At 49.4% G+C, this 15516-nt stretch overlaps 1 protein-coding gene and 1 long non-coding RNA gene across 3 annotated transcripts in view; both read left to right on the top strand.

Moving 5' to 3' along the window:
* LRRC75A (leucine rich repeat containing 75A) overlaps positions 1–15516 on the top strand; it is a 62955-nt gene that overhangs the window by 12229 nt on the left and 35210 nt on the right. For both annotated transcript variants that reach the window (XM_069033322.1, XM_069033320.1), the window contains one exon: positions 14258–14386. In XM_069033322.1, coding sequence (XP_068889423.1) covers positions 14258–14386 — 129 coding nt within the window. The remainder of the gene's footprint in view (positions 1–14257; positions 14387–15516) is intronic.
* Positions 8782–10195, top strand: LOC138120547 (uncharacterized). Its single transcript, XR_011155883.1, has 3 exons — positions 8782–8876; positions 8967–9020; positions 9680–10195. It is a non-coding gene; the product is annotated as an uncharacterized lncRNA (long non-coding RNA).

The raw sequence follows: 15516 nt of genomic DNA on the forward strand, positions 1-15516 counted from the left end.
ACATTTATTTAGGCAGCTGTGTGGCTGGGTGAGAAAATTTGTGTGTTTTTATTCTGGTGAGAAATGGTGAATTTGGGGTTTACAGGAATAATTGATCCTTTTGTATCTCTGGCTCGAGTTACACAGAAATGAAAGAAACTGAAAGAGCAGAAAAGTGGTTTTGAATGGTCTTTGATCAGTTAATAAACTCAAAATATGCTGGATAAGACAGCAGACAAAGCAAATGTCTCAAAACACATTTTGCATTTAAAACTGGTTGATTCATTAAGTGGAGAATTAATTGTGCATCATGAATTACACTTCTGGTCACCATAATTACAGATCTTGCTCTCTCAGGTTGCAGTTTGACTTGCAGATTGGAAAATGTGCATTTCTCCTTCGCACTCCTGATTTTTTCATTGCTGGAATTCAGCGTTAAACTGGACTAAGTGAATTAGAATCATTCAGGTTGGAAAAGATCATGGAGTGCAACCTTTGAATTAACTGAAATTAAGATGTTTTCTTTGACCATGTGAGAGAACCAGACCCTCCCAAAAGCTGTGTTTGCACTTCACTCTTTTCTGGTTGTGTTTTTAGTAGTGACTTTCCTAAAATCATTGGCAGCTGTGTCCTGCCTACCTGGGCTAACAGGAGCTCCTTAAAATGAAATAAATCATAAAATTTTAGTATTAAAGCCTGACCAGAGGTTGGCGTCACCCTAAATTGCTGGTTTGACATCTGGGTGGTTTAAAGTGAGTGTATTTTAATGTTTAAAGCTATTTTATAGAGCAGCATGAATTGAATTTTAATGTCACTGAATTGAATCCTTGGGCAGCCCATTCCTTAATTCTTCCTCAGCAAGTTTGGGCATTTCCTGGTCACTTTGATGAGCCCAAACCCTTTACTTTTGGGTTGCTCTGGAGAGACCAAGCCAGCTGGGAGGATCCCACCTCACATCCCTCCAGTTTGGAGGCACTGCCAAGGTGGATCCTCAAAGGAGCATCCAAATCCCCTGGGGCCAGACAGGGAAGTCACTATGAAAACTTTCTACAAAGATTTTATTTTCCAACCAAAATACCAAATACCAGATCTAAAAATCTGATGCTGCAAATCAAAACACACAAGCGTGGCATAAAACATGGGAAAGGCTTCATTTCTTCCTTTAATCCCCAAAACTGACTTTCCTTTGTTGATATAAATCAGGGACAAGGTTCCCAGTTCCCTCTGATGTAGAGCACAGCACTGACTGAGTCTCAGGATGGGAAATGGGAGGCTTTTGAGCCACCCTGAAAAATTTGGGATAATTTCCCCAGGCTGATGGTCTCATCCATTCCCTTCCCCATTTTTCTGTGGGTGTTTTGAGAGGAAAACCTCATCCCAGCAGTTCCCTTCCTCGGGCCACCTGGCAGCCTCTCCTCCAGAGGCCAAAGTCGAGGTTTTATTGCGTGTGTGCCATTCCCAAGCTGTCAGGCTGTTTAATGGGATTACAGAGTGCCTGCCCAGGGAGCAGGGATGGGATGGATACAGCTGGACTGCATGTGGGGCCTCTGGAGGGGAATTCAGAGCATTCAGCAGGACCCTGGTGGTTGCAGGTGTGGAGCTGTTCCTGCTGTCCCCGCTGAGTTTGAGACTCTGCTTTTCATCCTCTCTTTGGGTTAGAGGTGGAACTCTTCACCAGGTAGCCCAAAAACACAAAGTATCACCAGGCTGGGTGATGCAAAGCGGCTGCCATGGCTTCAGGCTGACAGAGGGGAGATTTAAATGGGATATTGGGAAGGAATTCCTCCCTGGGAGGGTGGGGAGGCCCTGGCACAGGGTGCCCAGAGAAGCTGTGGCTGCCCCATCCCTGGAAGTGTCCAAGGCCAGGTTGGAGCACCCTGGTCTGTGGAAGGTGTCCCTGCCCATGGCAGGGGGTGGAATGAGATGAATTTTTAGGTCCCTTCCAAGCCAAGCCAGTCTTTGCAAGATTTGTGGATTTGGGAAGGGATAAAGGTGTCTCAGCTGGACGTGCACAACATCTGCTCTCCCACATCTCCTTTTCAGTATAAAAATCCAGTCCTTTCCATGGCATTCTTCTCTCTTGCCTCATTGCTGTAGAACAAAGGTGTCAGCAGCTCCAAGAGCTGCCAGGCCTCCAGGTTTTCCTGGATTTTAGGATGTCTGCATCCCTGTAAAGGCCCTGAGTGCCTTGTAAACAACACGGGCGTGGGTGTGCGGCATCCAGCACATCCCGGCCCTGCTCCCACGTGGGGACCAGCTGCTGGAACTGTACCACTTCCAGGCAGGAATTCCTGGCATTTCTTGGCAGGGGAGGAACGTCCCAAAGCTGCCTTTCCAATCCATGGCACTGGTCATCCAGTGGGAAGGCTGAACTGCAAAACAGGAGCAGCTTCGGTGCTTTTCCTGAACTCCTGCTTGGTTTTCCCTCTGTTTTCCTTCCCACCCTGGTGCTGTCCAGAGGAGGAGGAGGAGGAGGATGGAGAAGCTGGTACGGTGCAGGTGACAGGGTCAGCCTTGCACCTTGCAGTGTGAGTTTTGGCTCTGAGAAACTCCTCCATCCTTTTTTAGATGTAGAGCAGTTCTCGGATGAGATGAACTCCCTGAAATTCTCAGGAATCTCTGCTTGGGGTGCTTTCATCTCTTGCCTGTCAGCTGTTGTTCTCCACCAACACAATGAAAATAAATCAGCCAAACTCCTCTCCTGAAAGAAAATACATCAGCCAAACTCCTCTCCTGAAAGGTCTTTTTTAAAAAAAAGACCTCTTGTTGTTGCCACATTGCGTAAATCAAACTTTATTTTCCTCAAGGACTCGTGTTTGCTTGTGTGCCCTCCCTTTGGAGGAGGGCAAAAATACAGGAGTCTGGAATATTCCCAAAGGCAGGAATACAGTGCCATTCCCACAGGCTGAGATCATTCCATTGATTGCAGGAGGATGGGAATGACGCATGCGAAATCCTGGTGGGACCCAGCGCTGACCAAGCTCCATCTCTGGATGTTTCACCTCTGACTGACCCATCCCAGAGCCAGCAGGATGCTGGTTATCCCACCAGAGAAATGCTGGAATCCCCCATCCCTGGAGGGATTTAAGGGATGTGTGGATGTGGGGTTTAGAGGTGAGATAGTGGTTGGACTCGAGCTTTTCCGCCCAAAATGATTCCAACATTCTTTACCAGGGAAAAGCTTCTGTACTGCTCGTTTTGCAGAGGGAATGGAGGAGCAGAAAGGCTGAGCATCCCCTTGGCAAAGGGGAAGAGAAGCAGGGAATTCCCAGGAACAGGAATGAAGTGCACAGAAGTGGCAAAACCATAAGCAGGGCTCTGAGCAGCTGCTCCTTATCTCTTCCTGAGCAGGCACATCAGGGAAGATAAAGTGAAAAGGGAAAAGATAACACAGATTGAGTCTGCCTGGCAGCCTGGCTCTCAGAGAGAGCTTTTCCCAACCTATTTACTTGTCAGAGGTGATTTTGCATGAGCCTGTGGGATCTTCAGAGAAAACCAAGGTTTTTTCTTCCTGTTTCGTGCCTTGCAAAAAGGGAATCTTCCTTCCTGGCATGAATTTCTGGCATTTCTTGGCTCGGGGTTGGTCCCGAGGCTGGATTGGTGTCACTGTGTACTAAATGCCACCCCGTGGCTCACCCACATCTCTGATTCCCCACACACCAGAGGCTCCTCCACTTTAAAACCAGCTCAAAACCAGTCATGTTTTAATGATATTGAAATCAGCTGCTCGTGGCCATTTGAGGAATTCCAGCCCGGGGTTGTGGATGTCTCGGTGGGACTGGAGCAGGGAAGGGAAGGCTCAGTGCAATGAGGTCATCCTGGCTTTTCTTCTTGCTCAGCTCATCATCCCGCATCAGGTTTCAGGGATTATTCAGCCCCGTGGTTGGATTTGAGCAATGAGATTAAGGAGTTTCTGGGTCCTGAAAGCTTCTGGGGTTCTCCTTCCTCTGCTGTTCACTTCAGGAGGAGCTGCTGGTGTAAAAAAATATCAGTGGTGGCTATTTTAGAGTTGGAAAAGAAATATTCTGGGCTTGCAGTGCCGGAGCTGGGAGTAGGAGCTGCAGGCCACAAGGCTTTGTTCCGGCACCTGTGGGAATATCCTGTGGCCACAGCATTCCATGGAACCCAGATTGGTGCTCCCAGGAAGGCTCAGCCACCCACGGGGAAGCACGAGGGATTAGCAGGGTGCTCTGTTACCTGTGGCATTCCAGGCTTCTCTCTGGGGACATTTCCTGGGGTGGTGTCACATTGTGAGGAATTAAGGGAATAGCCCAGGGCATGGATGGAGACATGGATGCTCTGCTGATATTCCCGCTCTGGAGCTGCTCTCTGCCTTGTTCCTGGGTGTCTTTTGGTCCTCACCCCGACAGTGAGGGCTGGGTGGAAGCCACTGGTGGCAGGAAACTCCTACTCCAGGCTGGGAGCAGTGAGAAGGAAAAGCCTGCACTGAACTCGGCACAGCAGCTGTGACTCAGCAGTGGGAGCAGCAGGTTTTCCTTGGAGCCCTCTCCTGCAAAGTGAGCTCCAGGTTTTCATCACCCAGAGTGGCAGCTCACGGCTCCTTCTCATCCCTCGGGCCACAGATCCATCACAGGCTGGATTTCCCTGGCACAACTCCCCTGGGCCAAGGTGTGCTTTGTGTCTCATCCTCCCGAGTTCCTCTGGCATCCCCGCTGGGAAATGGGATAGCAACAACAGCAGTTTAATGGCCCTGGCTGTCAAACAAAGCAGAAATACTCGATTTTAGTTGGGGGGTGGGTGGTGGGTTGACACCTTTTATTGCTGAAAACTGGATGTGATCCTGCCTGTCCCAGCAGGAGGGGGTGGGCAGGAGGGATGCTCCTGCTTCTCCTTGCCTGGCATGGGGGTCCTGTGGGTTTGGGGGTGCTGAAAGCGGCCCTTCCCCTCGGAGAGGACCCAGACCCTACAAACAGGGCAGGAGGGACAGGGCACAGCAGCAAAGCTGTTTATTGCCTGTGTCTGTTCAGCACCCCCGGGGAAACCTGGGGTGGATTTCTCTTGTCAGCCAAGCACGGGGGCTCTCAGGCCATTTTTGGGTTAATCTGTCCCATCGCTGAGGCTCAGGACCAGCAGCCACCACCTTCTGGCCTTTCTGGAGCCTGGAGTGTGGTGAAAAGAAGAGGAGGATCTTAATGGCACTTACTGGAAAGGTTGGCTGGCTCTGGGCTGGCTCTCGAGGGCACAGCTTGTGTTCCCTGGGATCTCATTCCCTGATTTTGTGCAAAATGCTTCTTCCAGTGCTCACTTGAGCTGCATCTCACTGTGGGGTGCCCCGGTCCTTCCCTGTGTTGCTGTGAAGGGAATTGGGTGGAGGAAAAAGAAGTTTTGCTTAACAAATTCTGTATTAAGTGCTCTGCTAATCCAACCCCCTTGGCCCCAGCGGGATTTAAACATGTGCTTGTAGTTAATCAGGTATTTAAGTGCTTTTCTGACTTGGCAAGCCCGAGAGGGGATATCCCAGAGGAGAAGGAGGAGAGCAGAGTTTTGGCCTCCCAGCTGAAGGTGTTTGGAAATGGGGATGGTAAGGGCAGCAGTGTGAGTTTGGGGTGGGGGTTTAACTTGCTGTGACTCAGTCTCTCCTTTTGTTCAAGGGGGAGACATCAGAGATGACAAGAAAGGCGGTGGTTTGGTGAAACAGGGCGAGCTGGGATCAGTGTTTGTCAATAAAGACATCCCAGCTGGCAGTGGAGGGCACAGGAAAGGTCCGACCAGGGGCTGCTGAATTCCAGGACTGGCACCTCCTGGAGAGCAGGGCCCTGCCAGGCACCCAGGGTGAGACCAGAAGGGTTGAGAAAGGATTTTGAGGGAGATCATCTCCCCTCACTCTTTGAACAACTACTTGGGGAACTCCCAGCTGTGTGTGGGGCTGCCCTGGAGAGGTTCCATGGAGTGTGAGGAAGGTTTTCCCTTGGCTCATGGATTTCACCCCAGAGCCCCTGAGCAGGGCGGTTTTCCCATCTCAGTCTGATTTTCTTGCTGGGTATTTCTGCTGGGATTGCTCAGGAGGGGCTGCTCTGGGATTTGTCTCCACATGACCACGCAGCATCACACAGCACTGGTGTTATTATGCAAAGTGTGGATTATTTAATCGCACAAGTTTTTTTCTGCATTGATTTGCCATTGCTTTGAATCCCATTACAGGAATCTGCTTCATTAATGGACTTTGTCCATGCTTGAGATTAACTGGAGATGCTGGATTTGCAAATGAAAGAATTGAAATTCATGTTGTCCATGTTAATTACTTGAGTGATGCTGGCTTCCTTGGGGAAACCTTTATTTTTATTCCACTCCTGTTGCTTTGTCTTAATTCAGAAAACGAGTTTGGTGCTGTGGGATTGGGTTGGTTTTTCTCCTTTGCTGGAATTCCCTTTTAACCATTGGGAAGGTACACAGTGGTTTCATGGAATAGGCTGTTCCTGAGGATAAATTTTAATGCAAAAAAGGGTCAGGGAGCTTTTATTTCAATGTTTAGTTCAGCCCTACTTCCTCCTCTTTTGCTTTGAGCTAAAATCTCTCTGTAACTTGTTCCCTCTACATTTTTACCTTGCAAAATCTCTTAATTCCTGCAGTCATACTCAGCCAGATTCTTGTGCTGAGTGAAGCAAGGCAGCTGTAAGGAGTAATTCCACTATTTTTGCTGGTGAAAAAACAGGGATATACCTGGATTTTGATATATCCAGGTATTGTTATTGATCCAAACCCATTTTTTCCCTCTGCTCCTGCAATGGTGTAAATGGCCCAAAAAAAGAAAAAGAAAAAAAAAAAAAAAGGCTTGGCATGATTTTATGGGAGTCAGCTGCAATTTGTTCACTTAAATTATCTTTTTGTCATGCTCACATTATTCCACAGCAGCCAGCTTGGAGAGTTAATTGAATATTTGTGCCTCTCATAGATGCCTTCAATTACTTCCCTTGAATAACTCTGGCAGAGGGCTGTAATGAGGAATCACTGATGCTCATTTTCCGTATCAGAAATATCTGAGGTTTTATTCCAGCACCTATTAAAGGATCCCAAAGCATTCCTCCAGTCTCCCACCCCGAAATTCCATCCCTTTGAAGCAAAGTTTAGCATCCATTGAGTGTTAACAATGCATCTCTTCGTGGCTAATGCAATAATAATCAGCTCAGGGCTTGGAAATGGAAGCAGGTTTTGGACAGCAGTTCTTGGGTTGCAGCCTCTCATTGTGTGTGCAGGAATGGATTGATTTCTTCTGGCTGCTGTGGGCGTGCCAGGAGGCTTCCAGGTGAGACAGGAACATCATTATTGATGCTGCAGGTTCTCTGGGAATTTCAGTGCCTTTGGATGGTGTGGGAATGTTTCCCAGGGCTGGGCAGAGCTGTGCCTCAAAACAACCCCCCCTGATAAGTGTGGGCAATCCCCACCTCAGAATTTTTGGCTGCACTTATCAATCCCCTGAAATTATCAAGTTTTTCTCCATCGTTGGATTGCAACAGCTCTGCTGGCTGAGGAGGGCAAAGGGGGGCCATTGAAAGCAGCGTTTTTGAGTGGTGAGAAAAGCAAATGTGTTGTTTCACTTGGCTGTTCTGGGATCACCTGCTCCTGGGAGCAGCGGATCAGGACGGGCTCAGAGAGGGCTTTTCACCCTTTGTACATCAGGAGACCCACACTGGCCTCCTCCTGGAGTCTCTTGTGGTCACAGCTGCTGGGCCAGGACAACAAATCCTGATTCCCTCCTAAGCAGAGCCTGGCAGCTCATGCAGTGTTGTGTTAATTGTGAAGGGAGGGTGATTTGGAGAAGGTGGCTGGGTTAGAGCAGGGAAGAGTGAGAGGTGAGGACTCCCAGTCTCTCATTTGCTCTGTTAGACCAGAGCCAGGTGAGGCTGATCTTTCCTGCATCCTCCATCCCATCAGCCAAACCTCAGCTCTGGGAGGATCCCATGTCCCAGGCAGAGGCTGCCTGACAGCAGCTGGGGACCATCTGGCCCAGCTCAGAGCATCTGTTCTGCTGCCATGCAGGGCTTTCCACAGCCAAATCCTGCTCCTTCCCTTGCCTCTTCCTTCTTCCCTTCCAATTCCCTGAACTTCCAGAACCCGAATTACCCGTGAGACTCGTGCCCCTTTCCCACGGCTTAACGAGAGTGGCTGGCACACGGAGTCACCCGGGGGAGGACAGAGGGGTGGGAGGATGGACTGGCAGCACCAGCCTTGCTGCCTGTTTGATTCATTGCTGAGGCTAAGCCATCCGAGGGAGGGTTTTTGGACTCTTTTCCCAGCAGGAAAGGGGTGTCTGGCTCGTGGAATGCTGTAGGTGCAGGTGGGGATGAGGAGCAGATTGCACCAAGTGCTTGTGGGCTCAGTGTTGATCCAACAGCTCCCATCAGCTGGAGTGGGTGTGGGGAGCCTGGTCTGGGATTCCAAGCAGGGAATTGTGTGATTGGAATGCTGCTCTTGTACCAGGAGCCGTTCACTTGCTGCAAGCCCAGACACTGAGGCGGTCCCTCACAGGCAGTGGAAATTATGAGGGCGAATGATTCCTCCCCATCTGACAGTGCCATCCTCTACTTGGGAATCTCTTCCCCTTTCCTGCAAGGACCCCAGTTCTGTTTCTCTCTTTTGTTCCTGTAAATACTTATTTCAGAGATCTGTGTGTGTGTTTACTGCTTGTGAGCACAAGAGCTGCATGCACAAATAAAAGTCTTTAGTGGCCATCGGGCATCTCCTGTCACCTTCCAAGGACAAGAGTTGTCTGAGCCCTGGGTTACCTCCAAAAAAACCATGGGGGCCTGAAGCAAATCATAAAAATCTGACTAATATTGATGGGTGATCAGCTGCACAACAGATGGGGATGGTTTTGGCTGGGAGAGCGGGCACAGAAACCACGCAGAGCTCTGCGCTTGCCACGCTGGAAAACAAAGGTGAGAGCAGCACGAGTGGGATTCTCCTGCTTCAGTTGCCTCAACATTGAATGTCTAGGATCAGCTAATTGGAGGGGCTTTTCTTGGCAGGTAACTGAGAGAGACAACCTCATCCAGGGACTGAGTCAGCCCAGCTATCTTAGGGTAGGATGAATCACTATCATCATATGAATGACAGTAGACTGAACTTAGGTGACAGCTCTGGCTCCTTCCCTGACAGGAGATAATAGGCAGCCTGTCCTCCAAGTCCATTTTCCAGCAGAGATCTAGAAGGCTTTTGCAAGTGAAAATAAGTTGGGGTTTTTTTTGCAGTTGGGAGATGGCAGCACAGCCTGGTCCAGGCTGGGACTGATCCTGGGAATCAGCCCCGTGCTGGGGCAGGAGTTCCCTCTGCAGCCCTGAGAGCTACAGGTCACAGGGCAAAAGGGATGGTAAATTTGAAGCTCTGCTCCTGAGCTGTGGTTTGGATACTCCAGGCAGCATCTGGGATGCTCTGGGAAGTTCTTTGGGCAGACACACGAGGGATGGAAATGGCAGATTTGCTTCAATTGGTTATATTTTCTTTTAATGCTTCACTGCAGAGCTGTGAATGGGAGGCCCAGCAGCCAGACTGGAGTTAACAGGGTGGGTGTCGTGCAGGGGTGATGCATGAACCTTTTTCTTTGGGTTTTAGCCAGGGAATGTGGGGGGCTCTGGGTAGAGCTGGCTCCCAGGAGCTGAGGGGGTGCAAGAGTGACCCCTCAGTTGTGCTTTGCTCAAACCCTCCTTAGACCTGCATCTTTTTCTGCCTCTTCCCTTTGCAGGAGGAAAACTTGGTGGGATCACTCTCCTTGGGAGGGTTCTAAGGAGACTCTGGTGCCTCTGGGCTGAGCCTGGTGGCAGGCTGGGCTGTCACCCATCCGTCTGGGAGCAGCAGGAGTAAGTGACAGGTCCCACCAGGAGCCATCTGGTGCAGGCTCTGTGTGGCCAGCAGGATCCTGGCTTGGGGCTGGAGCCCCAGCTGGAGCCACAGCCCCTGGCTTGGATGGAAAACCAGGATGTGGGCAGCTCCTGCTGCTTGAGGAGGGATGAGTGGATAATATTTGGTGAGCTCAATGCAAAGAGTTGTGTTAAAGGCAGTGATGGATAGGAATTGTTTGAGTTGTTCACAGCAAATCCTGGAGTCACCTTACCCAAACAGCATTTCCAGGCTTTTCCTGGGATCCCACTGGCTCTGTAAACCAGGAAAGCTGAGGCTACATCCACTCTGTTGAAGAAGTTTTAACTGTGGTCTGGCCAAACTCCAGTTGGAGTCCCTGCCTTTGCCTGGCAGCATGAAATAAAAGAGCATTTTTCTGCAATTCTCCTTGGTTGTTTATTATCTGGATGGCAGCATCACATCTCTGCCCATTAATCCAGCTCTCCAAGTCCCTCCAATTCCAGCCTCCTGGAGGGAGTTCAAGCTGCCACCATTTATTATTTGAGTCAGTCTGCCAGGGAAGTGTTTGCTCCTTCCCTGAAGCATCGACTCCCTGCTCTCACTGCACCCTCACTCAGGGCTGGAATGAGCAATTTGTGGCTCCCAAACCGATCTTAACTCTGTGAAACAGAAAATACCCCACATATTTAAACTCTGGTTTTACTCCAGCCTGGTGGGTTGGACACCAGGAGCAGTTGCTGGTTTGTGTGGAGGCTCCCAGGGTGGTTTTGTGATGCTCCATCCAGATGTGCTGGTCCCATCACAGCTGCCCAGCTGCAGCTGAGCTCCCAAATGCTGCTTGCCCTCCTCAAAGGTGCAAATTCAGGCATCTTCGTGTGGCTGAGGGCTGCTTTTTCCCAAAACATGTTGGAACATCATTACCTTTGGGGTGCCTTGCTCTTCTCTCAACCAGAAATTGATTCCTGCCTCAAAAATCTTTTTGGGGAAGAGTAGAAGGAAGCGGTTGGACTTCATAAGGGGTCGAGCAGAAGGATTTGTCCTCCATCCAGAAAAACATGGGGTTGAGTCACATCCCACCCCTCTCTCCGAGCTGACGTCCCTCCCCACACCAGTCTCACCTCATGGAATCATTTTTCCCAGATAACTTGGAGCAGGTGATGGATGCAACGCTGCATTAATCCTTCCCTTGTTTACAACACCAACCTCCCTGCTTGGAAATTCAGGATGCAGCCCTGAATTTAGTGGAGATAAAGGAGTTTGGGAAGAGGTGCTGGCCAAAACAGCAGCTCTTGGGATATTTGGGAGCAGCTGTGATGAGGTGTTTTGCACAGGAACCTCATTTGGGCAGCAATAACTCTGTGTTGGTGAAAACAACAACAGCAGAGGCTGCTTTCTCAATGACTCCTCACATGGACCTGCTGCATTTTCCCCTAATTACAGCTCCATTTGCAGTGATAAATGGTTTAATAAGCAAAAATGGGCTTGGCTGGGGTTGGTTATGGCTCTGTGTGGCTTGGGGGATGTTGGTCTCATGGAAACACAACTTGGAGCTTTCAAAGCCTGGGAGCTGCAGTTTTTGACAGCAGAAAGGAATAAAAGTTGTTTTACCTGACATGAGGGAAATGCAAGCTGGGGCTGCAGCTTCCAGATGTTTTGCTTGGGTGGTGTTGGTCTGGATCTGTTGGAGAGTGGATGGTGAGCTCTGAATTTTGGGGGAAAAGGGCTGTTTTGGTGGTTGTGCTGCAAACAACAGGTTGGGCACAGCATCCCTTCTGCAGAGCAGCAGGGCTGACCCTGCCTCTCACTTGGCTTGGGGTTTTCTTTTCAAGAATAGTTTCTTACACCTCTCATGGCTGTGGCTGGGGAATTTCTGTTGTTGGCTGCTGGAAGGGAGACTTTACATTTTTCTGCTGGATTTTTTGATATAAAGTTCAAATTCAGGGTGGGGTAGGTGGTTGGATTTTTTTTTTGGTGTGTTTTTTTGTTTTTTTTTTTTTTTTTTTTTTTAATCTAATAGCTTTACACTGCTTGATTTGCAGAAGACTCCTCCTGTGGGAGCTCAGCTGGTTGGTGGCAGGAAGCTGTCCTTGCAGTGGATAAGGATGGGTGAATGGTTTGGCTTCCAGCTTCCTAAAGCTGGAAACAAGTGGGATAAACTGCAGAGAAGTTGTGGGTGATTTCCGTTCGAAAATTCCCCTTTTTTCCTGTCAGCACCTGCAGAGACATTCCCATTTTCCTGTCACACGTGGACAAAACACCCCAGCAGAGTGCAGGGGTTTGGATCCACTCCTGAACACCCCTCTCTGATCTATCCTGAGACAGCCATGCCTGGCTCATAAATCCTATCACTTTTAACCCTTATTTATTTGAAATCTGCACTTGCTATCCAGGTAAAACCCCCTGGGAAAAGGGAATGTGCTGAAAAAAAGTGACTGGAGCCAGATGCTGGGCGTTTTCTGCAAAGCCAGTGATTGGTGATTTGCTGCTGACAGCATGAACTGGTGTTAAGTTATTAAATTGCAGATGAGCTCATCACTTGGCCTCGAACAAGTTTCAGCCTTGAGAGTCTTTAAAATATTGCATGTGGTGGAAAAGAGACAATGCTGGTGTGGCAGAGAGGTTGGGGGAGCAGCTGAGAAAGGCATCTGTGCATAAAAAAATGTGTGTACCAGCAGGGAGGAGGGAAGGCGCCATGTGAAAAACCTAAAGTTCTCCCGGGAGAGAGGAGGAGAAATTCTCTGATTTATGATCTGGACGTTTTAATTTTAGCTGAGGGGAAAATGGTGAAGAGTTTTGAGATGCTTGGAGAGAAAGGGTGAGATGCTGAGCCTGGTTCGATCCTGAGAGGTCCCAGTGTGAGCAGGATTAGTTGTCCCAAATCCCCAGCCTGGCCCTTCGGTAGTGCCTGGTGTTTGCCATAATGACCATGCACCAAATCCAGCTTTTATCTGATGTTTGCTTAATCCTAAAGCTGAGCTTTACCAAATTGGGAAGGTGACATCCACGCTGCTGTTTGGAAGAGTAGGAGTTTCCTTCGGGCACTTCCCTGCCCAATTTCTATTTCTTACTCTCTTGCAAAGGAGCCCAAGCTCTCTCCACGCTGAGATTAATTCATTTTCTTTTTGAAATACAGCTTGGCAGAGGCTATAAATCCATTTGGCCGCTTGATTTTTCCAACTGGGCAACTCAGTGGCTGCGTTGGGTTTTGGGCCGCTTGGATTTGTCATTCTGAGGCTTTTTTGGTGCTCCCAAGGCAGAGCAGCCTCACGAGTGTGTGTTTTTTAACTGCCTCGGCTCTTTTTTGACTAAAAAACCGGTTTGCAGTCAAAGAGTTGGGGTTAACTCAGGCAGTGCTGCTGGGCTGATCCTAAAAATACCAAGGAAACCAGTGGGATAAACACTTGTCACCTCGTTTGTGGCCTGAGCTGTAATTGCTGTAATGTGAGATCCCTCGGGCTGCTGTGTCGGAAGGCACAATGGAATTTTTTTAAGTGTAGATGTTTGTTTTCAGCCTGTCTGAAATCACAAAGCATCAACACCTACAAGCAATGCGCTTCCCCATGGGTTTTTTGGGGCTGGAGCATCTCTGAGCTCAGCACAAGCTTTAATTTAATGCAATTTATTTAATTTATTTATTGGCTTGTGTTTGCCACGAGGAAAATCTTTGAGCCGGGTGCTACCAGCTCCACGGGAAGTAAAAAAGAGTTCAAAAAGAAAGAAAAAGAGTATTTGGGTATTCTATACACAAATTTGGATTTATTGGAGGTAAAAGGTACACTGGACATAACCCTACCCCTCTCTATTCATACAGTGATGAGTTTGCTGCCAAAATTCCTCAAATTATTACATCTAAGAATTACAAAGCATAGAAAGCAGCTTTGGAGGGGACCTCGGGAGGTCTGGCCCATCCCTAGGGCAGGATCAGCTCCATCTGAACTGCTCCTGACACCACCTTGTCCAGTCCCCACTGGCAGAGCTTCCACCCCTTCCCAGTCAGTCTAATCCAGCATTTTGCTTTTCTCCCCACTCCAGTCCATCCTCCTGCTGCAGTTTTAGGCTCGTTCTTCCTTCCCTGTGCACAGCAGCCCCAGAGCACATCCATGCTGCACTTATCCTCCAGTTGCAGTTTTGTGTGGTGTTCCCTGGGGTCATCTTGGATTTTATCCTGTTCCAAGGGTGGCGTGAACTCAGTGGGTTTATGAGGGTGATCCTGCAGCCCTGAAGCCTCTTTGCTGGGCAGCTGAAGGCCAGGAGTGCAACTTCCCTCAAGGTGACCCAAGGTGTCCCTTCCTTCTCTCTGTCACCAAAACTGAGGGAAAAACAAAAACTCTCCAACACCATTTTTAGTGGGAGCTGCTGGGGATCATTTTTCCCCTTGGCTCCTCCACCAGTGAGAGCTGATTTTAAGATCTGCTGGCTTTTATATCCCATCTAACTCGCTCCTTTGTCCTGTTCCCTGCAGGATTTAGGGATGGAGTCGACCTCTCTGGATGATGTCCTCTATCGATACGCCAGCTTCCGAAACCTGGTGGATCCCATCACTCACGACCTGATCATCAGCCTGGCAAGATACGTCCACTGCCCCAAACCAGTAGGTGCCACGGTCTCCTCACACTCTGGGATTATTGAGCTGGCTTGGGAAACTGGGAATGTGGAGCTTCTCCTTGAGTGCCAGGGAAAAATCCTCCCAGTTTTTGGTGGATTTGGACCGAGAGGATCAGGTTTTGCAGCTGAACAAGTGATATTTGCTAATATTGGTACTCCTTTTGGCTTGTGTGTGACATTTTTAAGCTCTTCCTGGCAAGGGATCATCCATGGGTGGATGCCTGGACCTGCAGGCATCACTCTCCTGTATTTGCTGCTCATATCAGGTCTTTAATTTCCTGTGAGAGTGTCTGAAGGGATGGAGTCATTCACTGCTGCTTCTTGTGGATGTTTGACTCAGTTATGGCCTCCACCAGTGTTTAAAAAAGAAGGAAATTGCTTTTTTTTGGAAGCATTTACAGATTTCTTTTATGTCATGAGGCAAAGCCACAAAGGTGCTGCTCGGGCTGTGTGTCTTCCTGGGCTGTGGTGTGAGTCTGACTCTGAAGGGCTTCATAAAACCCTGTGCACTCAGTAAAATGTGGTGGGAAGGGGGGAGTGGCTGCAGCAGCGTGCAGGGGACACCAGGGACCCACATCTCATCTCCAGACACCAAGGATGGCTGTCCCATGTCCTACAGTGTGACATCAAGATGGAGACACACCCCTGTGGTGTGCAGGGATAGCCATAGATCCCTTTCCCTGTGGAGAGTAAGAGCTTTTCCTTCCTCCTCCCCCATGAGCTGGGAAAGTGGAGAAACCTCTCGTGCCGGGCGCGTTTCCAGGCGGAGAGGCCCCGTTCCCCTGCTGAGGTTGCCCTTTGCCAGAGCACTGTGACTAAGCTGGTTTCTCCTCCTGAGGGTGAGCCATGGCCAAGGAGGGCTCTGTATTCCCTATAAAAACACCCTGAGGCCGCTCCTGAGCGTGGAGCTGCTCCACTGCCAAGCTCTTGCTCTCCCTTGTCCCCCTGCATGTTTCTTTGGCCACCAAAGGCTGTGGAGGAGGCAGAGCCAGGGTAAGCAGAGAGATGCAAAGTCCTCATTCCTGTGCTCAGCCCTGGCAGGCACATCTGGTGACAGTTCTGGGCTCCTCAGGACAAGAAGAGCTCCTGGAGTGGGGCCAGAGTGGGGAGGACACA

Source organism: Aphelocoma coerulescens, chromosome 19 (genome assembly GCF_041296385.1).
Source record: "Aphelocoma coerulescens isolate FSJ_1873_10779 chromosome 19, UR_Acoe_1.0, whole genome shotgun sequence".
NCBI lineage: Eukaryota > Metazoa > Chordata > Aves > Passeriformes > Corvidae > Aphelocoma > Aphelocoma coerulescens.